At 36.7% G+C, this 20,590-nt stretch overlaps 1 protein-coding gene across 5 annotated transcripts in view; it reads left to right on the plus strand.

Annotated features, from left to right (window-relative positions):
- The first annotated feature begins 4,933 nt into the window (after positions 1-4,933).
- Positions 4,934-20,590, plus strand: part of rap1gapb (RAP1 GTPase activating protein b) — a 94,853-nt gene continuing 79,196 nt past the window's right edge. The window contains exon 1 of one of the 5 annotated variants that reach the window (XM_084127726.1): positions 4,934-5,214. Coding sequence is in view for 4 of the 5 variants with exons in the window: in XM_084127734.1 (XP_083983860.1) it covers positions 11,473-11,540 (68 nt within the window). In the remaining variant the exon portion in view is untranslated. Of the gene's footprint in view, positions 5,215-11,389; positions 11,541-20,590 lie in introns of those variants that run through there. The other 4 variants (XM_084127734.1, XM_084127728.1, XM_084127733.1 and 1 more) reach the window with 4 other exon arrangements.

Consider the following 20,590-nt stretch of genomic DNA (forward strand, 5'->3'; position numbering starts at 1 on the left):
TTGTTTCATTCTCGGAATGATTCAGTGTTTTTGAGCAAAATCAGTTCAGTGAATGATTCAATGACTCCCTCATAAAGACGGACATCTTTATGACTTTCCTGAATTAATGTTTTGAGTGATTCGGTCGAATGAATGAAAAAGTGGGCCTGTCTCAAATGGCACACTTCATGTGCACTTGCGGTCTTATGGACTTACAATGGCCACCAAGCGGCATTTCGTCACAAAAGTGTGGACCCGGAGGAAGATTGTGAAGGGTTCCATTTGGGACAGACCTAATGACTCACTCAAAATCCCTTGTCACCACACACTCCAGAAATATGGTGTTACCTCCAGAAAGAGTTGCTTAAAATCCCTATCACTCCTGCACTACTTTTGAATCTACAGCGTGATAGGTGTAGTCCAATTCCCGAATGAAGGACTCTTAAAAGCCATTTTTTTGCTGAATCAAAAACATCCCTATAGCTAAGCTAAGCCAAGCTAAGCTTGTTTCCAACACAGATTTATTTTCTTTTTTTAACAAATTGCGACTTTTTATCTCACTTATCTTTAATTTTTTTCATCACAATTGCGAGTTTTTTCCCCTCACAATTCGGACTTTATAACTTGCAATTTTCTTTAGAAAAAAATAAGCATATGAAGAACTATATTATAAGCCAGTTATTTTAGTGAATTCAAAACATGCGGCATAGGAGTGCAACCAGTGTAGTCGAACGAATGACTCTAATGAGTCGATTCTTTTTAGTGAATCAAACATCAAACTTTGAGACCTGATTTAAATCGCTGTACAGACTGGTTGTTCATATGACAATTGCAAATATCTAGGCTAGTTGAAGACAAATTATCTTATAATTTCTTCCCAAATATTTATTCCTTACAAAAAATCTCAATGAAACTCAAAACGGTTAAAAAACATCCTAGTGTGACTCAGAGACATCATTATGTGCCTCATTCTCTGTCTGTGTTTAGTAACAGCGCCTCCACTAACAAGCAGGCTTTTTGTAGATTCAGGTCACAATGACTAGTGCCTCCCCCTGATTTTTGCACTCTGATGTGACCATGCTCTGGGACTGAAAGTCATTTCCTCTACTGGAGCTTTTCTCATTGGCCCAATTATCTCATTTTGAAACTAAAGTGGGCTCTTATGTTCTTGCAGTGCATTCTGGGTCACTAGAGTGTGTGGTCTCCATTGCCTGTGGACAATTTAACCACCCACCAGGTTGTATGAAATAAAATGAGAAAGTAATGGCAGCTCATGGATTTTACAGTGTCAAATGAAATAATTTGTATTGCAACACAGTTCCCATCACATGTTGCATATGCACATGTTTGTGCACAGACAAGGAATAGACTAGAGTAGCCTAAGTATAATTGCCCATGCATTGAATCAATCAAAGTTTTCAACACTTGCACTATTTGTGCTACAGATATGAATGAGGTGTTAAATTAAATGGTTTGTATAAGGAGATGTGTGTATTATAACTTTTAAAAGCAATCAGACAATAAATGATAAACGAAAATACTATAGACTATGCGACATCAATCACAGAGACTTGGGGAAGGAAACATTAATCTAGTTATCCACATCCTGTTTGCAGCATAATCAATAATTTTTGCAGCATTAATCAATCATTTCTGATTTTCTCTCTCTTACGTTTTGTAAGGCAAAAATGATTGCTGATTGAATCTGCTAGAGATAAGGCCCATACTAGCGCTTCAAGGGAGTCGTTCACTTGCTATTTAAAGTGAGGTGGGAAATCAGTCAGGCTGAATCCAAGGTGAAACCACACTGGCATCCCCATGTGTCCTATCATTCCAGTCCTCACTGCCTTCTGCTACAGTAAAAGGATGCACAAATATCTAAGGGCACAATATATCCAGAATTTACTGAAGGATTGGCAGTAAAGGTCAAGAGTACACTGGAAAGCAGAAGGGTTTCATTGGCTGTGTCTGAAATCACATACTGTACTTCCCTACTGTATAGTTGGGTGACAAAATAACAGTATGTGACAAAATAATTCGCAGTAATGTGCATTCGATGGATACTTTACTATCCCATGAGGCCACGGGAGAGGATTTATGAATGGCAGTGAAGTGATACAACTGACGCTGGTAGGTCACATGATAATGACAACATGGCGAATGTAGTACATCCAGATTATATTCATACTACACAGATTCATACTATATAGAACATACTTTTTTTAGCACTCGCTAAGTAAGTACTCATTCAAAATAAGTGCCTACTCAAGAGAGTATGCGATTTTGGATGCAACCAGAGTGAGCATCAATTAAAAGATCATATCAAGATCAATTACAAGGTCATTTGAATGGTCTGAGACCATTACAACCTTACTCCCCTGGCATCAAGAGGCGCGCTAGCGACTGATGCTAGAGGCTACGGTCTTTAGCTTCCTTGTTTGAGCGTCCGGCTCCCACGCCGGAGACGCCAGTATAAGTCCTGATCGGAGCGGGTCGATTAGGACTGGTTACATTTGGTGCCGTGACCCGGGTGGGAGTGAGGTTTAGGGGGGTGAGTGTAACGGATGTAAGCCAGTGAGAGCTGTCCGTGTAAACCTCACTCCCCTGATCTCAAGAGGCGGACCAGCTTCACACATTGGAGACCCCGGTTCGAGTTCCGCTCGGAGAGGGTCAAGTAGGACCGGTTACACTAGTAAATTTCACAAATAATTACAAAGAAATGGCAAGTAACTCATTGATTTATATGACATTTTAAAAAAGACTGAAATAGAAATTTTCTTGTTAAAAAAATACTTCAATAATCAGTGACAAGCTTCAGTCTTGCAGTGTGTACTAGACTTATATATTATTATATATAATAATACACAGTTGTAATTGACAGATGGGCCTAAATTGATCATTTTGAGAGCTTCACTCCTCAACTTGCATAAGCAATCATTAAAGCTCTTGAACGATTGAATTTTCCCACATATCCTTCTATTTATTTCTCTAGTCTCCTCTCCACAGCTTTGTTTTCCTAGAGCTGCTCTCAACTCCATCTTACAGGCACATATTGATCTGGATCTTACTATGATTAGAAATCTGGACCATGCAGGCTGCCTACACAAAGCTCCAAAATTACCTGTGTGTGTGGGAGCACAGAGGAGGTGGCAGACTGCCAAAGAGATACAAAAACTCACAGATTGTGAAAGAAAATATGTGTTTATTATTGCCAGTTGTTCAGATGGATGGTCGGTTTCGGGGACGCTTTCAGTTCTTTGTTGGATCCTCAACACAGCTATATCTACAAAATGTAAGCAAACACTAAAAATACACATGCTTGAAAACTAACAAATGCAAATGAGGCAAAACAGAAACCGGGGTGCTATTTTTCCTGAGCCGGCTGCACAACTGGACAATGGTGCACACATTAAAGTATTACAAATGTTAATTGTGGCATGCATTAACTTTGTTCATTTTCTCACGTGTTGGTTTTAAATTTACCCTGAACTGAACAAACCTAGTGATTATGCTTCAATTAGGCTGGCAGTAAAGCTTGTTAATTGGTGCCACAACATGAGCAGAGATTTCATTGCCGGAGGCTCTTTTACATGTGTTTAACAGACAAAGAAACAGTCAGCAGCAAATTCTTTTGCACACAGGGACTCCAATTTCTATGGAAAAAGTGTGTTGTACATGCAGCGACTGACATTTCAGGCAGAGATGACAACTGCAATGCCATTAATAATGGGTTTCTGTGTGCGGTAGTTAACAGCCTCTTAGCTGTTGCTCGATGGACCACGAGTAGTTGGTGAGAACATAATTATACATCAGACCAGAGTGAGTTGTTTCCTCATGGGTCATGGTAAAAATGTGTTAGTGACTATGAGAATGAACTATAAATGGTTCTTGTTTGAAAATATGCACATTGTAATGAGAGAACTGTGAGCTATAGTTATTTCTAGCATATGGGATATGTGTAATTTCATTTGAAAGGTTTCAGGAACAAAAAAATCCAGATATTTTATTTTATTAGATGAGTTCATTATAAGCCTATACTTGTCCACACACTTGAAAATCTTTATATCTTTGCATTCATTTTGGTTTCATACATTAAAATCAAAAGTGTCTTCAATTTTCAACATAAATCTTGATTTAATGACTTTTAACAAAAAGGTCAAATGGTGTAACTGTCAAGAAAAAACTACTCAAATACTTTCCTTGAATATAAATTTACTCAAATACTGCACCTTGAATACAGAATGTAAACGTAACTTAATCATTAATGATTATTTTCATGTTCATTAGTTAATAACAATTCAAAATATAATTATTTATTTATTTTTTGAAACTTAATTTAACCCTGACAGAATTTTGGAGGTCTAAAGGGGTCATTTATAGTTTTCCTCTCAAATGACAGCAAAATGGCTTCCTGCATGTTGGCCACATGACTGCATATTTAAAAACAAAATTGCTTTTTTTGTGTGATTCTTTTCTTTTTTACAATCTCCAGTCATTTATACCACCAAGACCATTTGTACTTTTAGCCCCACAAACAATATACATAGTCTATATTAAATTGCTATGAACATTTTATGAACAGCATTTTAAAGATAGAAAAAAAGTTTCCTAATTGACCCATATGTAGGGACACTGTATTTTCTGCTGTGACTACTCTCCAAGTTTATAATTATTTTTTAATAATCTGTATGCTTTTTAACTAAAAAAAAAAACCGAAATGCAATGTGACAAATACATTTCAAATGTACAAATATCTCAGGTAATTAATGTAAGATTAAGAAAAAATAAAATAATAAACATTTTACAAAGACTTTTTTATTTTTTTAATTTTTTTAAATAATCAATAAAACATTCCCAGAGCATATATGAAAATCTTCAGCAGAAAGGAAAATGTGTTCATTGTGTTGCCCGCGCGCGGTGAGAGAGTGAGGAGTGACGATCACGTGACTCAGGCATTCCGTACTGTAGCCTCGGCTTGATTCTTTGAAAGAGGAAACGCTCCGCATTCACTCCTCATTGGCATCTCTGAGTGCACAGAGCTCAAACATATTTGGTTTATTTACACTGCAGTTCACTAACAAACCTGGGCATCCGTTCATTTTTTTTTCTCAAACCTTACAATTTCGCTATTTTAGCACTATTTCGCACAGCAGCCATTAGGTACATCAACCAACCTTGCCTCGAACACTTACACCTGTCCCAGCATCATCTGAGTGAGATTCCACATACCTGACGGTAAGCCACATCACTTTATGATGCTTTATGCATATTTTCTGCAATGATGTTAAAGTTTTTTGTCTTATCCTTAACACCACGCTGGAGCAGTTGAATTTAAACGAGCTATGTGTTATATATGTTATGTGAATGAACTGTTGTGCTGCCTGCATGTCATCAACCTGTCAGGTTAGGCTCAAATATTCATTGACAAGTCTTTTATTTGGAGCTTTATTTTGTCTTTCCTTATAATTTAACTCGGACACTCGGTTGGTTGTTGCTGGTATGTGAAGTAAAATATTTCAGAAGCTAGCTTGCCAGTAAAAATGAACAATGCTGCTTTTTTTGTGTACAGAGATGAGAGGAATTGTGAGAGAAGCGCTCAGAAGGAAACTTGCTGTTTTGAGCCTGTCATTGTGATTCAGTCAGGTGTGTTCAGCATCTCTGCTTTATTAGAAGGGTTCAAGCTGTGATGATGCTTATCCCATTGAGTTAAAGGAATAGTATTGATTATTTTCTCCCCCTCATGTTGTTCCAAACCTGTCTTGCTTTCGTGGATCACACAGTTGGATGTTTTGCAAAATGTCTGAACTGCTTTTTTTCCATATATAATAAAAGTGAGTTGTGCTGTCAAGTTCCAAAAATAAAAGTTCCATAGTATGATTGTCAAAGTGATGTCAAACATCATTAGTTCTCACATTTCCCTTGACAGATCGTGATGCATTTGCTTGTTTTGAATTGAACTCGAGCACAAATGAGTTTCGGGACCAATGAGGAAGAAGACTTTAGGCCTAAATCCTACATTGAATGCCTCTTTCTCAGACAAAGCAATGTGAGTTCAAAAGGCTTGAATTACAGTGGATTATAGACTACTTTTCTGGTGCTTTTTGTGTGTTTTTCTGGACCCTGACGAAACAGAAGAAAGAAGAAAAATTGGGTTTGGAATGCGATTCTTTTAAAATTTGGGTGATTAGAAGTAATTCCTTTAAAAATTATTTCGAGGTGTAAACCAATTCATATTCATTGCATTTTGGGGCATATTCAGTATTTAAGGGATAATTCACCCAAAAATGAACATTTTGTCATCACTTACACATATTTTTTTTTCCCTACTATGAAAGTCAATGGGGTATATCAACTGTTTGGTTACCAACATTCTTCAGAATATCTTCTTTTGTGTTCAGCAGAAGAAAGAAATTCATACAGGTTTGAAACAAATTGAGGGTGAGTATAACATAACATTTCAAAAATCCAATCTAAAAGTATGTCAGTGAGCTGTTCTGAGCACTGTCACTATAGCTTTTCTTCTAATGTGTAACTATAAGAAGTGACCGAATCTTACTTGAGTCTGCATGTAGTGAGACATACGATTGGTGTTTGTCCAATCCCTGGTTCTTCCACCCCTTTATCGCCCCTGTTCACCCTCCCTTGTGTCTCCTCAGTGTCTCTTATCTGCCTCCACCATTCCTCTCTCTCCCTCGCTCTCTCACCTTCTCCATCTCTCTCTTGCTCACACTCTTTCATCGTCTGCTCCTCCAGTCCTCCCTCCTGTTTCTTTCCTTGCACTCTTTCTCTACACCCTGCCTGTGGCTAACATTATTCTGCGGTCCGTCCATTTAAAGTGGTGGACAGCTGTCGAGATGCCACGGAGGGCAAGAGTTCCTGCAGCTATTTGCTGATTGTTGGCTTTTTCCCCATCTCACAAGTCTAATGACCCCGCAGCACTTTCCACTACAGAAAAATAACACTATTAGATTAGTCAGAGCGAGTGGAGGAGTATTGACCGTTCAGAGTAGCTGCTGGCCAAGGCTAAAAGTTCAATGCTGTTGTAGGTTTTAGGCCTGGTTATAGACGAGAAATAAATGGGTGAAAGGGCAAAGATAGATAAGCTGAACGATAACTGAGCAGAATCTATGAGGAAGGGTTTCTATGAGTGAACCTGAATGCTGTCTACTCAAAATCAGCCTCATGCAATAAAAAATACTGTCCATTAATGGGAATAAATGTGATCTTTTTTTTGTTTTGTTTTTGCAATGTGATGTCAGTGTGAATTCATCAGTCTATTTTGACATCAATCAATTTACATCAATATGATGTGCTTTATTTACTTTAACTAATCAATGATTTAGCTACTGTATGAAGTATTGCAGAAAGTGTATATATTTGATTTAAATACAGTATAGAGGCATATTGATTAGATTACATTTGATGTTAAACTTTGAACAGTGACATTTGGAAAGTGACAACAAAAGTTAAAATGTTAATACTAATACAGAATAAACCTTTAAAAAATAATATGTTGGCTCAACAAAACAAAAAAATTAACGCAACAGTAACACAGCTACTTGAGCCCTGGAACAAATTAATCTTATTAATTTCTGTTAAAATCCACGTTTGTCATAGCACATGCTATATTTAACTTATTTAGCGTGTATATTTCAGGAACAAGTCATTTATTGTCAATGTAGTGTTGTCATGGCATTGGCAACATATGTTTTTACATTACTTTAACTCATCAAAATAAATTAAGCAATTTCAACTTTTTTATTAGTTATACAAGATTCAACTATTTAATTATATATATATATATGTGTGTGTGTGTGTGTGTGTGTGTGTGTATATATATATATATATATATATATATATATATATATATATATATATATTGTCAGTTTATTATAATTTAAGTTGAAATGACTTTAACTTGAAAAATTTAAGGCAGCAACTGAACATAAGTTTTTAAGTTGAAATAGGTGGACATTTTTTTTTATGCATACATTCAGTGTACTGGAAAAGTTCTTCTAATTTTATATAAAATAAAATATTTGATGACTTATTAAGATCATGCCAGAGTGGTGTGTTTAACGAAACACTGGTTTAACACTGGTTAAAACTGGTTTATGTAAGATGAGGATGATGCAATCAATATACAGGGTGGGCCATTTATATGGATACACCGTAATAACATGGGAATGGTTGGTGATATTAAAGTCCTGTTTGTGGCACATTAGTATATATTAGTACACACCACCCATCTTGAGGAGTTTGCCCCCTCACATATACTAATGTGCCACAAACAGGACTTTAATATCACCAACCATTCCCATGTTATTACGGTGTATCCATATAAATGGCCCACCCTGTAGATACGGTCCACTTCTATTTGAACCTATTGGTGCTTATTCAAATAAACACACCTTTAGTTTAGACCCTGTTGACATTTAAAAAAAATAGTTTGGGACAAGGACATGGAAAGGATGTGTTGAAAGCATCAGGCAGCAAGTATTTTTTTATCAAAGGCAATCAAGGCCAATGAGAGTGTGCATTCTGTGGAGAGAGGGATTGGAAGAGAGAGTGCGATTGTGCTGCATTCACTCACAAAAATAAATGTTTTATATATTTAAGGTAGGAAATTTACAAAATATCTTCATGGAACGTGATCTTTACTTAATATCCTAATGATTTTTGGCATAAAAGAAAAATCGATCATTTTGACCCATGTATTGTTGGCTATTGCCACAAATATACCCGTGCTACTTGACCGGTTTTGTGATCCAGGGTCACATATACTGTTTTTCGTCGACTATATAGGAAAGTCTGCGATTTTGGATGCAGCCAAATTGTAATTCAGTATGCAAATGTTTCAGTGACACCATAAAAGATCAACATTCTAACATTATAAGGAGAGATCGACCACTATTGTTCTTTAGCGGCTGTTGCAATACAGATTATTTTTCTGCCCGATAACCAATAATCGGAAGCAGTTTTTAATTATTGTATATTTTTGGCTAAGGACTAAAAAGTTCCTAGACTACATACTTCTGTACAACAATAAAAATGTGCATTTTAAATATTTTATTAATAACTTACCTATGGTATAACATTTCAAGCATGTCTAGCACAAATGTAATGCATTATAAAAATCTGATAATGAATGCATTATAAAAATCTGATAATGAATGAATTATAAAAGTTTTTGGAAAAACCAGAAGGCATTTATCTGGAGAATCTGGAGAAAAAAAACGTTATTGGTTAACAGTAGGATTTTCAAACTTTAAATTGTGAATATAACAATTTGATGATAAAAATGAGATGATATAAAGTGGATAAAAATCCGATGATAAAAATCTGACTGGGATTATTAATAAAAAACATGTTTGAAATGTTAAATGTTAAAGTGCGCTCCAACTGATTTTCCTTTCATACAGATAGATCAGTTGCTTTTATCTGGGTCAGTTGTGCCATACTGTACCTTCTGATTTCCAGGATCCTGGCCTGCCTTTCCAGCAGGGATTGCTTTGAATTCCACTCTGATTCCCAGTGCCTCTGGAAATAAATCAAAGGAGTTTAAGTCTTGAGCCTGTAGGTCATGTTGTAATATTTTGTTGAATCACCTTAGACGAGTCAATTTGTTGGCCTTCAGGATGTTAAACGTAATTTATTAAACATAATAAATGAAACATAATACTAAAAATGTTTTTAGACCGACAGATTCATCTCCTCCAAAAGATTGACTTGGAATTCCTTTTAATTGCTATAGAAAGGTTTAGATTGAGAATGAGATTGACGCTCTTGCAGATGTTTGAATTTGTCCATTTGATTAGATAATGATGTTCTGTTGAAGTTAAGAGTGAGTTTTACCTTAAACATATGTGAATGTAAAGATCCTGAGAAAGGTAAGATGACCGCGTTCACACAGTCCTTCCCATTGTCAAGCTATCAGCATATTAAATATAAAAACATGATATATGGAGTGATGCCTCTCTCCAAAGATTTTCATCAAAGACTAAGTGAAAATCAATGTTTATTATGTAAGCCCGTCTAGCGGTCCAAATGGGGGTTTCCGGTAGGACGGGTGAAGGTTTTAGCATGTTACTGTCTTTCCTTTTACGCAACACAACAAGATTAAATGAAATACATTTTCTCATATGTATTACCTCGTTATTTCATCTGACTCCATAAATGAAAAAGGTTTTAATGATATCTGAGCATCATTAAAAGTGAGCAATGTTTGATTATTCTTTAATTCTTTAATTATATTTAACCCGTTCAGATTATGAAACTATGTCACTCAGAAGTCCTCACGTCTTCTGTTTAACGTGGGTCTCACATTCACAAGCTCATCAGTTTTGGTCACCAAACAGAGGTAATTGCTGTATACCTGAGATTGGTCACATTCACGTTTACACTTTGGTATAGCCCCCATGGAATTGCATTCACTTGAATTTAACTTAACGTTTACTTCAGTAGAGGTATGGCCACTATTACAGATATAAGCTGACCAACATTACTTCTCTTATAATAGCTTTGGATTGGCCATGCCGTGGTTTCCCACTTACACTTATCTAAAGTAACATTAAATTAGAACAGAGGTAAGACCAAATTTAGATTGGTCAAGCAGCATTTGCTGTTCTAAATGGAAATTCACTTCTTGTCTTTGCAAACCGAGTACACTTGAATCGATGGCAAATATTAGTCATCACTAATCTGATGCAAAACTTGCGGGAACATACAAATCTGTTTAATCTACTTGGGAAAACAATTTAAGAGTCAGTTGGAATAAAATCAAATGTAACAATTTATTATGTCAGGTAAATGTATCATGCCAATTTCATAATCAGTTCAAAGATAATAAATACAAAACATCAAATGCTCTGCGAACCTGACATCAGAAAATACATGATGCTGAGCGTCTCGGCCACTCTCAGCATCACAGGCTAATTTGAGCAACAAATCGCCCCAAGCCTCTTGTTGCAATTCATTATATACCCAGACCAAGACAGAAACTCCTTTCACATGGAATCATTTGCTAACAATGGGAATTTGCATTCAGAGTTTACACCTTTTGAGAGCAGGAGGCCATTTGCCTGGGAGAGCCATCCTCCTTTGTGTGCAAGTTATCTCTAAACTCTTAAAAACTTTATTACCTTTTGTTTGTCTTCTTTGGGAATGAGAGCTTTGTACCAGTCGCACTGAGACATTTCAAATGATACCAAACATGTATAATACTGTATGATAATTATTCACATTAAACCATATAGATTCTTGGGTGAATTTTGGTGATCTCAGCATGAGAGAGAAGGAATGGGGGAAGAGGAAAAGAGATTAGGATGATTCTGAGGTGAGACTTGCATCTCGAATGGTGCACAAGAGTGAGTTCAAATGTTAATTTCCTTTGTTCTCTCTTCCAGTTTTTGCAGTCTTACAATTACTAGCACTAAATTGTTGACATGAAGCATATTGAGCCTTGCAGTCTTTACGTGACACTACTGTCTGAAGATGAGACGTGTGATCGTGCTCTTGACGAGAGCTGATGATGGACTGTCTGTCGACCTTCAAGAAATGAGGTGATGTGGGCGGTAAAAATGATAGACTGGATAAAGCAGAGGTTATAAAAACAATTCATTCATATCACTTGTGTAGACAGATAGTTGGATAGCACCATTGCAACTCAAGGTAACATGCAGAGGAAACTGTTTCTTGTCCATTAAAGATAATGTGCTTTTATAAGATTGCCAATGTCAGATGTCTTTGGAGCGTACAGCTAGTAATCTCTAGCAAATGCCATCACTGTCATCCAGGAGGTTATCTGAAATCAGATTTCTCAAGACAATATTGAAAACATGAATATGTAAAAACAAATGGACAGATTCAGTACAGATGTATAGATAGATGAATGTCACAGTTTCACATTTGCATATATGCATTTGACAGACTTTTCAAAGCAGCTTGTGCAATGCTTTCAAGGTATAATTATGCTAGTTTGTATTTTCATGCTGGTGGAATTCATCGGTCTGTGTGTGTGTGTGTGTGTGTGTGTGTGTGTGTGTGTGTGTGTGTGTGAAAGAGACTTAAGGAGGGTGTTGAATATGTAATTGTCACTGGGACTAATCTACTGAGATATAACATGGTTATTTTTTTCCTCTCTCTCTCTTGTTCTCCTCTGGGGTAAAGAGACAGGCTCAGTAAACCAGTCTATTAGTCATTGTGCTGGGGTCAGTAGGGACACCTCAAGCACAATGTGCGTAATGATTTCTCAGTGTGAAAGATTTAAACAGAGGTCCTCAGGGGGCCACACCGGTTCACTGGGCTAAAACTGAAGGAGACCCGGGTCGGGCCAAAGACCCATGTCACACTAATGTGTTGCTTTCGATTTAAAATTCTGTCTCTCAGTTTCTGCCTCTCTCTCACGGTGTAGTTTGTAATCCTTTCTTTCATTTTTCTTTCCTTGTCTTTCATTCTCTACCTTACTATTTTTAAAAATATAATGGTTTGTGAATTAAAATTTGTTGACTTTGGCTAAAAATGTTAGCATCTGAATCTGTATCAGTGAAAGCAGTTATGAAGATAACTGTACAATAATATTGCTTACTGGTCTTCTGATCCCTGCACTGCGTGAAGCTACGTTTCGTGTCTCACAACGTGTGCTGAATATCAGTAGCAGCTGTGTCTGTGGACGACACCATGTTGCTTCTGTTTGTGGAAAGATTTTGAAGACAGATGCTTTGCATGTGGGGTGTTTTGCATTCACATTGGATTGTGTAGAAAGAAACTGCTGCCACAATACTTTTATTTTAGTAAAAATTTAATTAAAACTAACTTAAAACTAAAACTTGACTTAATTATACCAAAGTTAATTGCAAATAAATTCTAATTAATTAAAATTATGATATTATTATTTTTGTGTAAGCTCTGTGCAATTAGAGGCATGAAATGGAAGTGCATACTGTAAATAAAACCAGAGCAGTTTTTTTCCCCCCGAACAGTTCCACCCAATTCTCATCGGCCATTGTTTGAACAAACGAACAGTACCTCCCCAAAATTATGTCATTGGTTGAGCCAGAAGTTGACTTTTGGGCATTGCCCAGTTTCACAAACAAGGCTTAAGCCTAGTCCCAGACTAAAATGCATGTTTAAACTGTCTTAACAGAAATTAACTTGCGCTGCCATATCTTATAATATGTCAATGCCATTGTTTTTTCTCAAGATGCACACCAGTAGTGTTTTTTCTGAGGCACCTTTAAATAAAACAAACTACTGTCCTAATTGAACTAAGGCCTAATCCTGGTTTAATCTAATCCCTGTCTGTCAAACTGGGCCTCAATGTCTTAAAAGTATGACAGAGCCACAATTTTGACACATTCTGTATAGTCGACCTAAAAATGTATACAGTATATTTCTACAAATTGGATATTTTGACATTGAAAAAATGCAATGTGGAGCACTTTTATGCTTTTTGTTGTGTCCTGATTTTGTCTATAGGACATCTTTTTGTCTCTCCAGTTTTTTTAAAGGAACATTCCACCGCTGGAAAGATGAATGTGTATTTAAAATGGGTCATTTATGTAGAAGAAATGTGAAATTATTTTTGAATTTGGAGCTTTCTAGACTGAGAAAAGCCAGAAAATGTATTTTTGGCTTATGTGGATGAAAGACAACAACTCCCAGAATGCACTTGCTTCGCTGCCCTACGAGGCCACTCCCAAGCCACGCCTACCGGTAAGAGAGCGCAGTTGAAAACAACAAGGCAAGGCTAGGCTACGAGTGAGTCTCCGTGACGAGTTTGCCCGTGATTTCGAGATCGCCCAAAATGTCCGGGATTCGGCTTTTGCGTTCTGCAGTCGCCATTCATCATGTGTACTGTGGCGAGCAGGACGAGGCTGAGGGGCGCGGGAGAACGGCGCGAGGCCGGTGGCGTGATTACTGATGACCGACACCTGTGAGGCACTGGTCTCGTATCTCTCACGGAGGAGCGGGAATCTTCTTAGCAATGGTAAAACGCACATCAACCGATCACTTGTTTAGCGTTCATGTAAACACTACATTCAGATTCACCAATCGGAATGAATTCAGTTAGATTGAAACAAAAGGTGTGCATGTAAACAATGAATGGCGACCGCAGAAAGCAAAAGCTGAATCCCGGACATTTTTGTTGATCTCGACGGCCGGACATGTCCGGGAAAAAGTGTATGGTAACCCCCACTACTCAGCTTTCTTCGTCCATGTTTTCTGCTGGTGAAATCAAACGTACTCGCACTGATCTGTGATAGGTCTGTTAGCGCATTAGCTCCAACCCCCTATGGGCGGGTTTGAAAGGGTGGGAACTAGTGCTTGTAGTCTTAACAGAAATCCCCCCCTCTTACACTTCCTCCTACAATGACGCAAAATGACGATTTTTGCGTCATTGTAGGAGGAAGTGTAAAGAGGTAAATACAGATTTCTCTCGTCTCAGGGGAAAATGAGAAAATGTTGCACGACCATTCAATAGTATGACTGGGTTTCTAACATTGCAAAGCTTAATGCAAATGGGTGGAGTGTTCCTTTAATGGTTTAACTGCAAACTCTAGTTGTGGTATGTGTGCGTGTGTTTGGCTGTGTTTATTTCACTGTCTGTTGGTCCAGAGCCAACAAATGCATGCAAATGAGGTGGAGAAGCATTGGTTGTAGGGTATGATTTGAATTCTTTTTCTGTGATTGAATTCTTAAGAAACTGAAGCTTGCAGACAGTTTGCAGTGATTCACATTTGAAAAACATAATGCTTGATATATTCATGCTCTTGTGAACATTTGTAAACCAAAAGAGGAAACCTTTTAACCTCTACAGAGTCTTCTGCAAGCCACATTTTTAGGCGTAGAATTGAAAGGGCTAGTTTGAAGCAACACCTACCACTAAAAGAATGATTATCCTGAAATTGCTTTTCCTTTGTAATGCCGGGTAGCTAAAAATTCCTTTTATTTATTTTTTTCTTCAAAATTTACATTAAAGTTTAATAACATGAATAAATTTTTTAAGTATTCTGAAGTAACACGAGCCAATATTTTCAACATTTTAACTGTAAAGAGAAAGGTTTAAGACTGTGTGTGTCAAAATCCCTGACTATTTTCGGAATAGCGTTCTGCCATACTATTTTATTAACATAATTCTCTACTCTCTATTTCTGCGGTATGCATATTTTATATTCAAAATGTATTTAAAATGTTCTTATTTAATCAGACTCTCTAGAGAGTTAGGAATTGTTTTGCAAAAAAACATTTATTTCTGAGATGATAACAGATGATAAATGAATTGTCCCATGATTGCGTTGCATGTAGCATACTGCAGTTTAAAACATCTATAGCATTATGCTGTTTTACTGTTTGTTACTACTTGGCAGTATACTGTGCAGTATGAGTTCCCTTTTGTTTCTTCTCACATTTCCATCTAGCATTTGGCTTTAAGGTAGCAGGGAATCGTATATATTCAAAACTGTAAAATTGAGTCCAGTGAGAACATCTTCCTGACTGTGAACCATTGAGGACAGTTTGTGTTTCCATGCTGAAAGGGCAAAATAAGCTAAATTTAAAACAGCTCTAGATGTTTAGATGTTTAAAAAGAGGCAACATTTTAAATGTCAGTGTAGGTCACTGCTTTTGCAAGCTTTTATTGATGTATACAGCTGATATTAACTTTTACTTCGAATCAAATTTTGTGACAAACATATACTGGAAAAAGTAGAATCACTGTTGCAGTCTAATAGAGTTAGTAGAGCTGCACGATTCTGGATAAATTTAGAATCACAATTTTTTTGGTTTCAAACAGAACACGATTCTCCCACAATTCCGCAAAGGAAACTAAACAAAATAACATGTAATTTACTAAAGGTTTTGACTATTTGAATTGCTTCAGTCTATTAAAAAATGGAATAAATTAATGAATCAATGACTCATTTATAAATACTTCACTTGTTTCATTACTGGATGAATCAGCGTTTTTTAACAAATCTCTTAAATTAATGATTCAATAACATACATTTTTAAAATGTGCCGTAACGTTGTAATCAATACAATCGTTATCTGAAGCGCTATTTTGATTGTTATACCGTAGTCATCCCAGTTCTTCTATGATAATATGAATATTTGTAACAGAGAAATAACGATACTGTGTGGTTGAAAAGACTGCTTGGGAAGCTGTTTCATATACATCACAACTGCTCTCTCTGGGTCAGTGATGCAAGGAGATCAGTCAGGTGAAGAAATGCAGATAGAAATCAGTTTTATTTCTTAATTGCAGATGGTAAAAACAATTAATGAGTAAAATATTTTGGAATAATCTGAATTAAAATTTAAAAATAAAATAAAATAAACGTCAAGGTCCTTGCACACTGAGTCCGAAATTCGCGTCCGAAATTTTCACACATTAAAAAATAAATATGACCTCATGTTTTGTTAATCACGTTTACACACTGCCTCCGAAACTTTCGTCCATCATAAAAAAATTCGGATCGGGTTTGATTTTCTGCGTTTTTCGCATCAGTAGCAAGCATTTTGACCACCGAATGACAAATACGAAAAAACGCATACGAAAATTTCGGACTCAATGTGCAAGGACCTTTAAAAATCACTTCTTATATCTCTTGAGTAAGATATTCTTGCCTAAGAAGAATAAAGTGGACAAGAGCTCTCTTGCAGTGAGCGAGAATGCAAGAAAGAGAGAGGTTTTTGAGTCTGAAAGAGGAGAAATGGCACACTTATTACACTGTAAAAAAAAAAGTTGCTGCCTTAAATTAAGTACAATCAACTTGGATGTTTAAGTCTTTTCAACTTAAATTACATTAAACTGACTTAAAGAATGAGTTGAATCTTGTATAACCTATAAAAAAAGTTGAAAATTGCTTAACTTATTTTGATGAGTTAAAGCAATGTAAAAACATATGTTGTGCTAACTTATTGATCATATAATTTTTTTCAGTGTAGTTTGAACAGATAAGCAAGGGCAAGTTCCTTTTTAGGATAAGTAAGGCCAATATGACCCCTTGGCGCTACAGCTATAAAATTAGATTGCAGACTTGGTTTTGACACCTTTGGGGCAGAAAGACAGACAAAAATCTTTTTATCATATTGCTAGACAACCTGTGATGGAAAATTCCTTTTTCTGTAACACCAAGCACCAACGTGGGTGTTTGAATCAATATTGTGATATTTTAATGATTAATCATGCAGCTATATTAGTCAGTCAATCTGTTTGATTGCAATGCAGGCCATACTTTCTGTGGTAGTTCTCAAAGCTCAATCTTCTATGAACGATAGGTCAGTAATAGGTGTATGTAAAATGACATTTACATGACAAACAATATATTGACTTATAAAGCCATTTTTTTGTAATGTCTATTCATTTATTGTGTGAATTAATAAGTGGATCATGTAACTTTATTTGATTTATATATCCTTTAATTGGTTGAAAGTTGTGAATATTATATATGCAGACCTACATGGTGGTATAAATCACTTTGCAGTATCTGTCCTTGCTGTGTGTGTTTGTGTGTGCCTGTGGTCTAGACAGTCCTGCTAAATATGCTTCAGGCGTCCTGAGACATGCTGTGGGCATGAGGTAAGACAGCCGGGGCGGGTGAGAGATGTGCTCACCCGAATACACAGACACATACAGGCCTTTAGGGTCATTATGAGTCATGGTCAAAGCAAACTCATTCACATTCTACATGTCAATCAGAGAACTTTCATCTCTAACTCACCTTTAAAAATGCCAATGTGCCACTTTAGCATACAATACCAATGGTCCATGGACTGTCAGATTGGCATTACGATCATTACTACTGCCAGCGTTGAAACTGGCATTATAAAATTGCTATTTTTTTCGATACACGCATGCCACGCTGTAATATTGTCACTTAATACAATACATGCAGAGTGCTTCTAGCCACTACATCTAAGCATTTTCATGTAAGATGGTGTTATGTTAATAAAATAGCCTTTGATGGAATTTATAAATCACTATGATTCAATATGCATTTGATTGCAGGAATGGTCTGAGCTGTCAAGAGGTATTGGATTAGCAAATCGCACTCCATCAGATGCTCCTGGAACATTTCCGATTACGGTTCTTGTCTTAATGCAGCTCTGTTTCTTGCAGGTCTGAGTCACTTTTTCAGCTTTTTTTTTTTTTTGCATTATTCATTTTTGGTGTTGTATTAGAGGTGGCAGATTTCCATAAATAACTTCCACTACTTCAATTAGATTAACCTCAGTGTACCAGAGGCAGCGGGTTTTTTGTTTTTTTTTTAGCTTAGTTTCAACATTGAGTGACCAGAATGCACAGTAGCCTACCAATTCTTAAAGGGACTGTTCATCCAAAAAGGACATTTTAGGTATCATTACCCTCAATTATCTTCAGGACAGGAGCAGAACAACAGGAGTTGTTGTTGTTGTTTTTTCTGCAGAAGGTCCTTACTGATGTTTTCCATACAGTGAAAGAGAATGGAAACCATGGCTGTTAAACTCCAAAATTAAGAATGAATTCTATTTCATAGGCTGGCATTCTGCGAATATGTTACATTGTTTCATATGAATGTTACAGAAGTGAGACTGGAATTACTGGTGACTCGTTTCGGCAGTTCAGAGTCGGTTCTTTCTTTTGGGAAACAATAACTTTATATGTTGTACTTGTGCACTTTGGTCTTTAAAACTTTGCAGAACTTTTACATTCACAAACAGCTATATTACACACTGCATGAAAGGTAATATCTGAACAGCATAATAGGGGCACTTTAAAAAAAATATATATATTTTATTTTTTATTGTACAACTAAAATTACAATACCAATATTTGTTGGTTGTCTTTATTTCCAAATGTTAAACGAAAACCACAGGGAGCTCGTAAAGCTTCCCTTTTGCTGACAACAGCTGGTTTATAAGTGCTTTTCAATACAAGTTTGAGAAGACGATTGCCGCATGTTGCTTTCTTAAATTGTGCATATAACATTCCCAAATCACACTTTTGGTTTTATTTCCATTAATCATGCAGTCCTAGAATACATGCACTGAATGTGTTTTTAAAGCAACATTAGGGTTACTAAATGATGACAAAATATTCACTTTTGTGTGAACTGCTCCTTTAATCCCCTTAAAGGGGATGTATTATGTCATATTTACAATATGTCCCAAGGGTGTGTATGTGAAGTTTTACCTAAAAATACCCTACAGATAATTTTTTAAGCAGGTTAAAATGGCCACTTTTTGGGGGTGAGCAAAAACGTGCCGTTTTTGTGTGTGCCCCTTTAAATGCAAATGAGCTGGTGCCTCCGGCCCCAACTTTAAAGAAGAGGGCAGAGCTTCAAGAGCTCCTGCTCCAGCACACAACAAAACAGGATAATCTCACGCACTGAAAATGTCAGAAACTGTTAGTATCAGTATTCAGTTTGAACCGGAGTCGGAAAATTATGCCTACAGAGCCAGAGAATATGCTGTATGGAGATAGAACAGGTATAGTTCAGTTTAATTATGGTTATAACTTATGTTGTCATCTTGCTTTTATCCACTAACCTATTAGTGCAAGCCTGTTGCTGTGAACCCGTTCGAATTATGGGCAAAACTTTACTGATGAGTTTCATGAAGTTTATTGTATTTCACACAAAAGATGAAGCATCTGTTTTCTAGGGCTGCCCCTTAATAGTCGACTAATAGTTAGTCGACTAGAAAAGGCTAAGTCGACCAAAAATTGTATTAGTCGGTTAGTCAAAAAAAAAAAAAAAAAACTTATGGTGAAGTCACGCAGTCCGTGAGGGACAGATCGTTAATGGAGGTCCTTGGGGTAATTACAGTATGTGCAGGAAAACATCGACCTCAAATATGGCTTATCATTTGAAACATGTAATTTGTAGCAACTTTACATGGCTTATATAAATGTGAACTATTATTAGGTGCATATTCAAGTTTGTGCTGAAAATGGCAGACAGTGTACAACTCGCTCAGGACGGGGTCTATGCTAAAACAGCTGAGTCCGTCAGCAGTCGTGGGCAGGGCCTGTGCAAAGTGACGTCACTTTGTACAGAATCTGCAAATGGCTTGTTCTGAGACAGTGCTTATTGATTTGTGGGTATAAAAAAAAAGATTTATCGGTATAAAAAAAAAGGAGTGGGTGGATTTTTAACATTTTTTATAGGGTGGCTGTGTACACACACTGCCGACACGCTTTTATGTTCAAACACCATGTAAAAGTGAATTTCCCTTTAAATGGAATCTATACATCAGTTTATAGTTTTTACTTGAATCCTAATACTAAATACACAATGACATTTGACAGAGTAATCTAGACTACAACAAGACTTAGCCGTGAGTGCCTGTGTGCACAGTCCTGTTCCATTGAGTTAGTTCTGATTAGATCATTAATACTGATCTAGTTGATATGAGGAAGGCTACATGTCTGTTCTCCACTTCCACCCTCACAATTCTCTGAGAGCACAGCCTCGATTTGAAAGACTTGTCACTGACAGATCCTCAATCGCCTCTCACTGTCTGATGGAATGATAGATGATGAAAGGAAAGGGGCAAACGAACAGAAGAGATTAGATTCTCTTATCATGTCTACCTTCCCTGACAGAGTGCTTCAGTCCGGGGTGGATGT

This window comes from Abramis brama (genome assembly GCF_963993115.1).
Source record: "Abramis brama genome assembly, chromosome: 11".
Taxonomy (NCBI): domain Eukaryota; kingdom Metazoa; phylum Chordata; class Actinopteri; order Cypriniformes; family Leuciscidae; genus Abramis; species Abramis brama.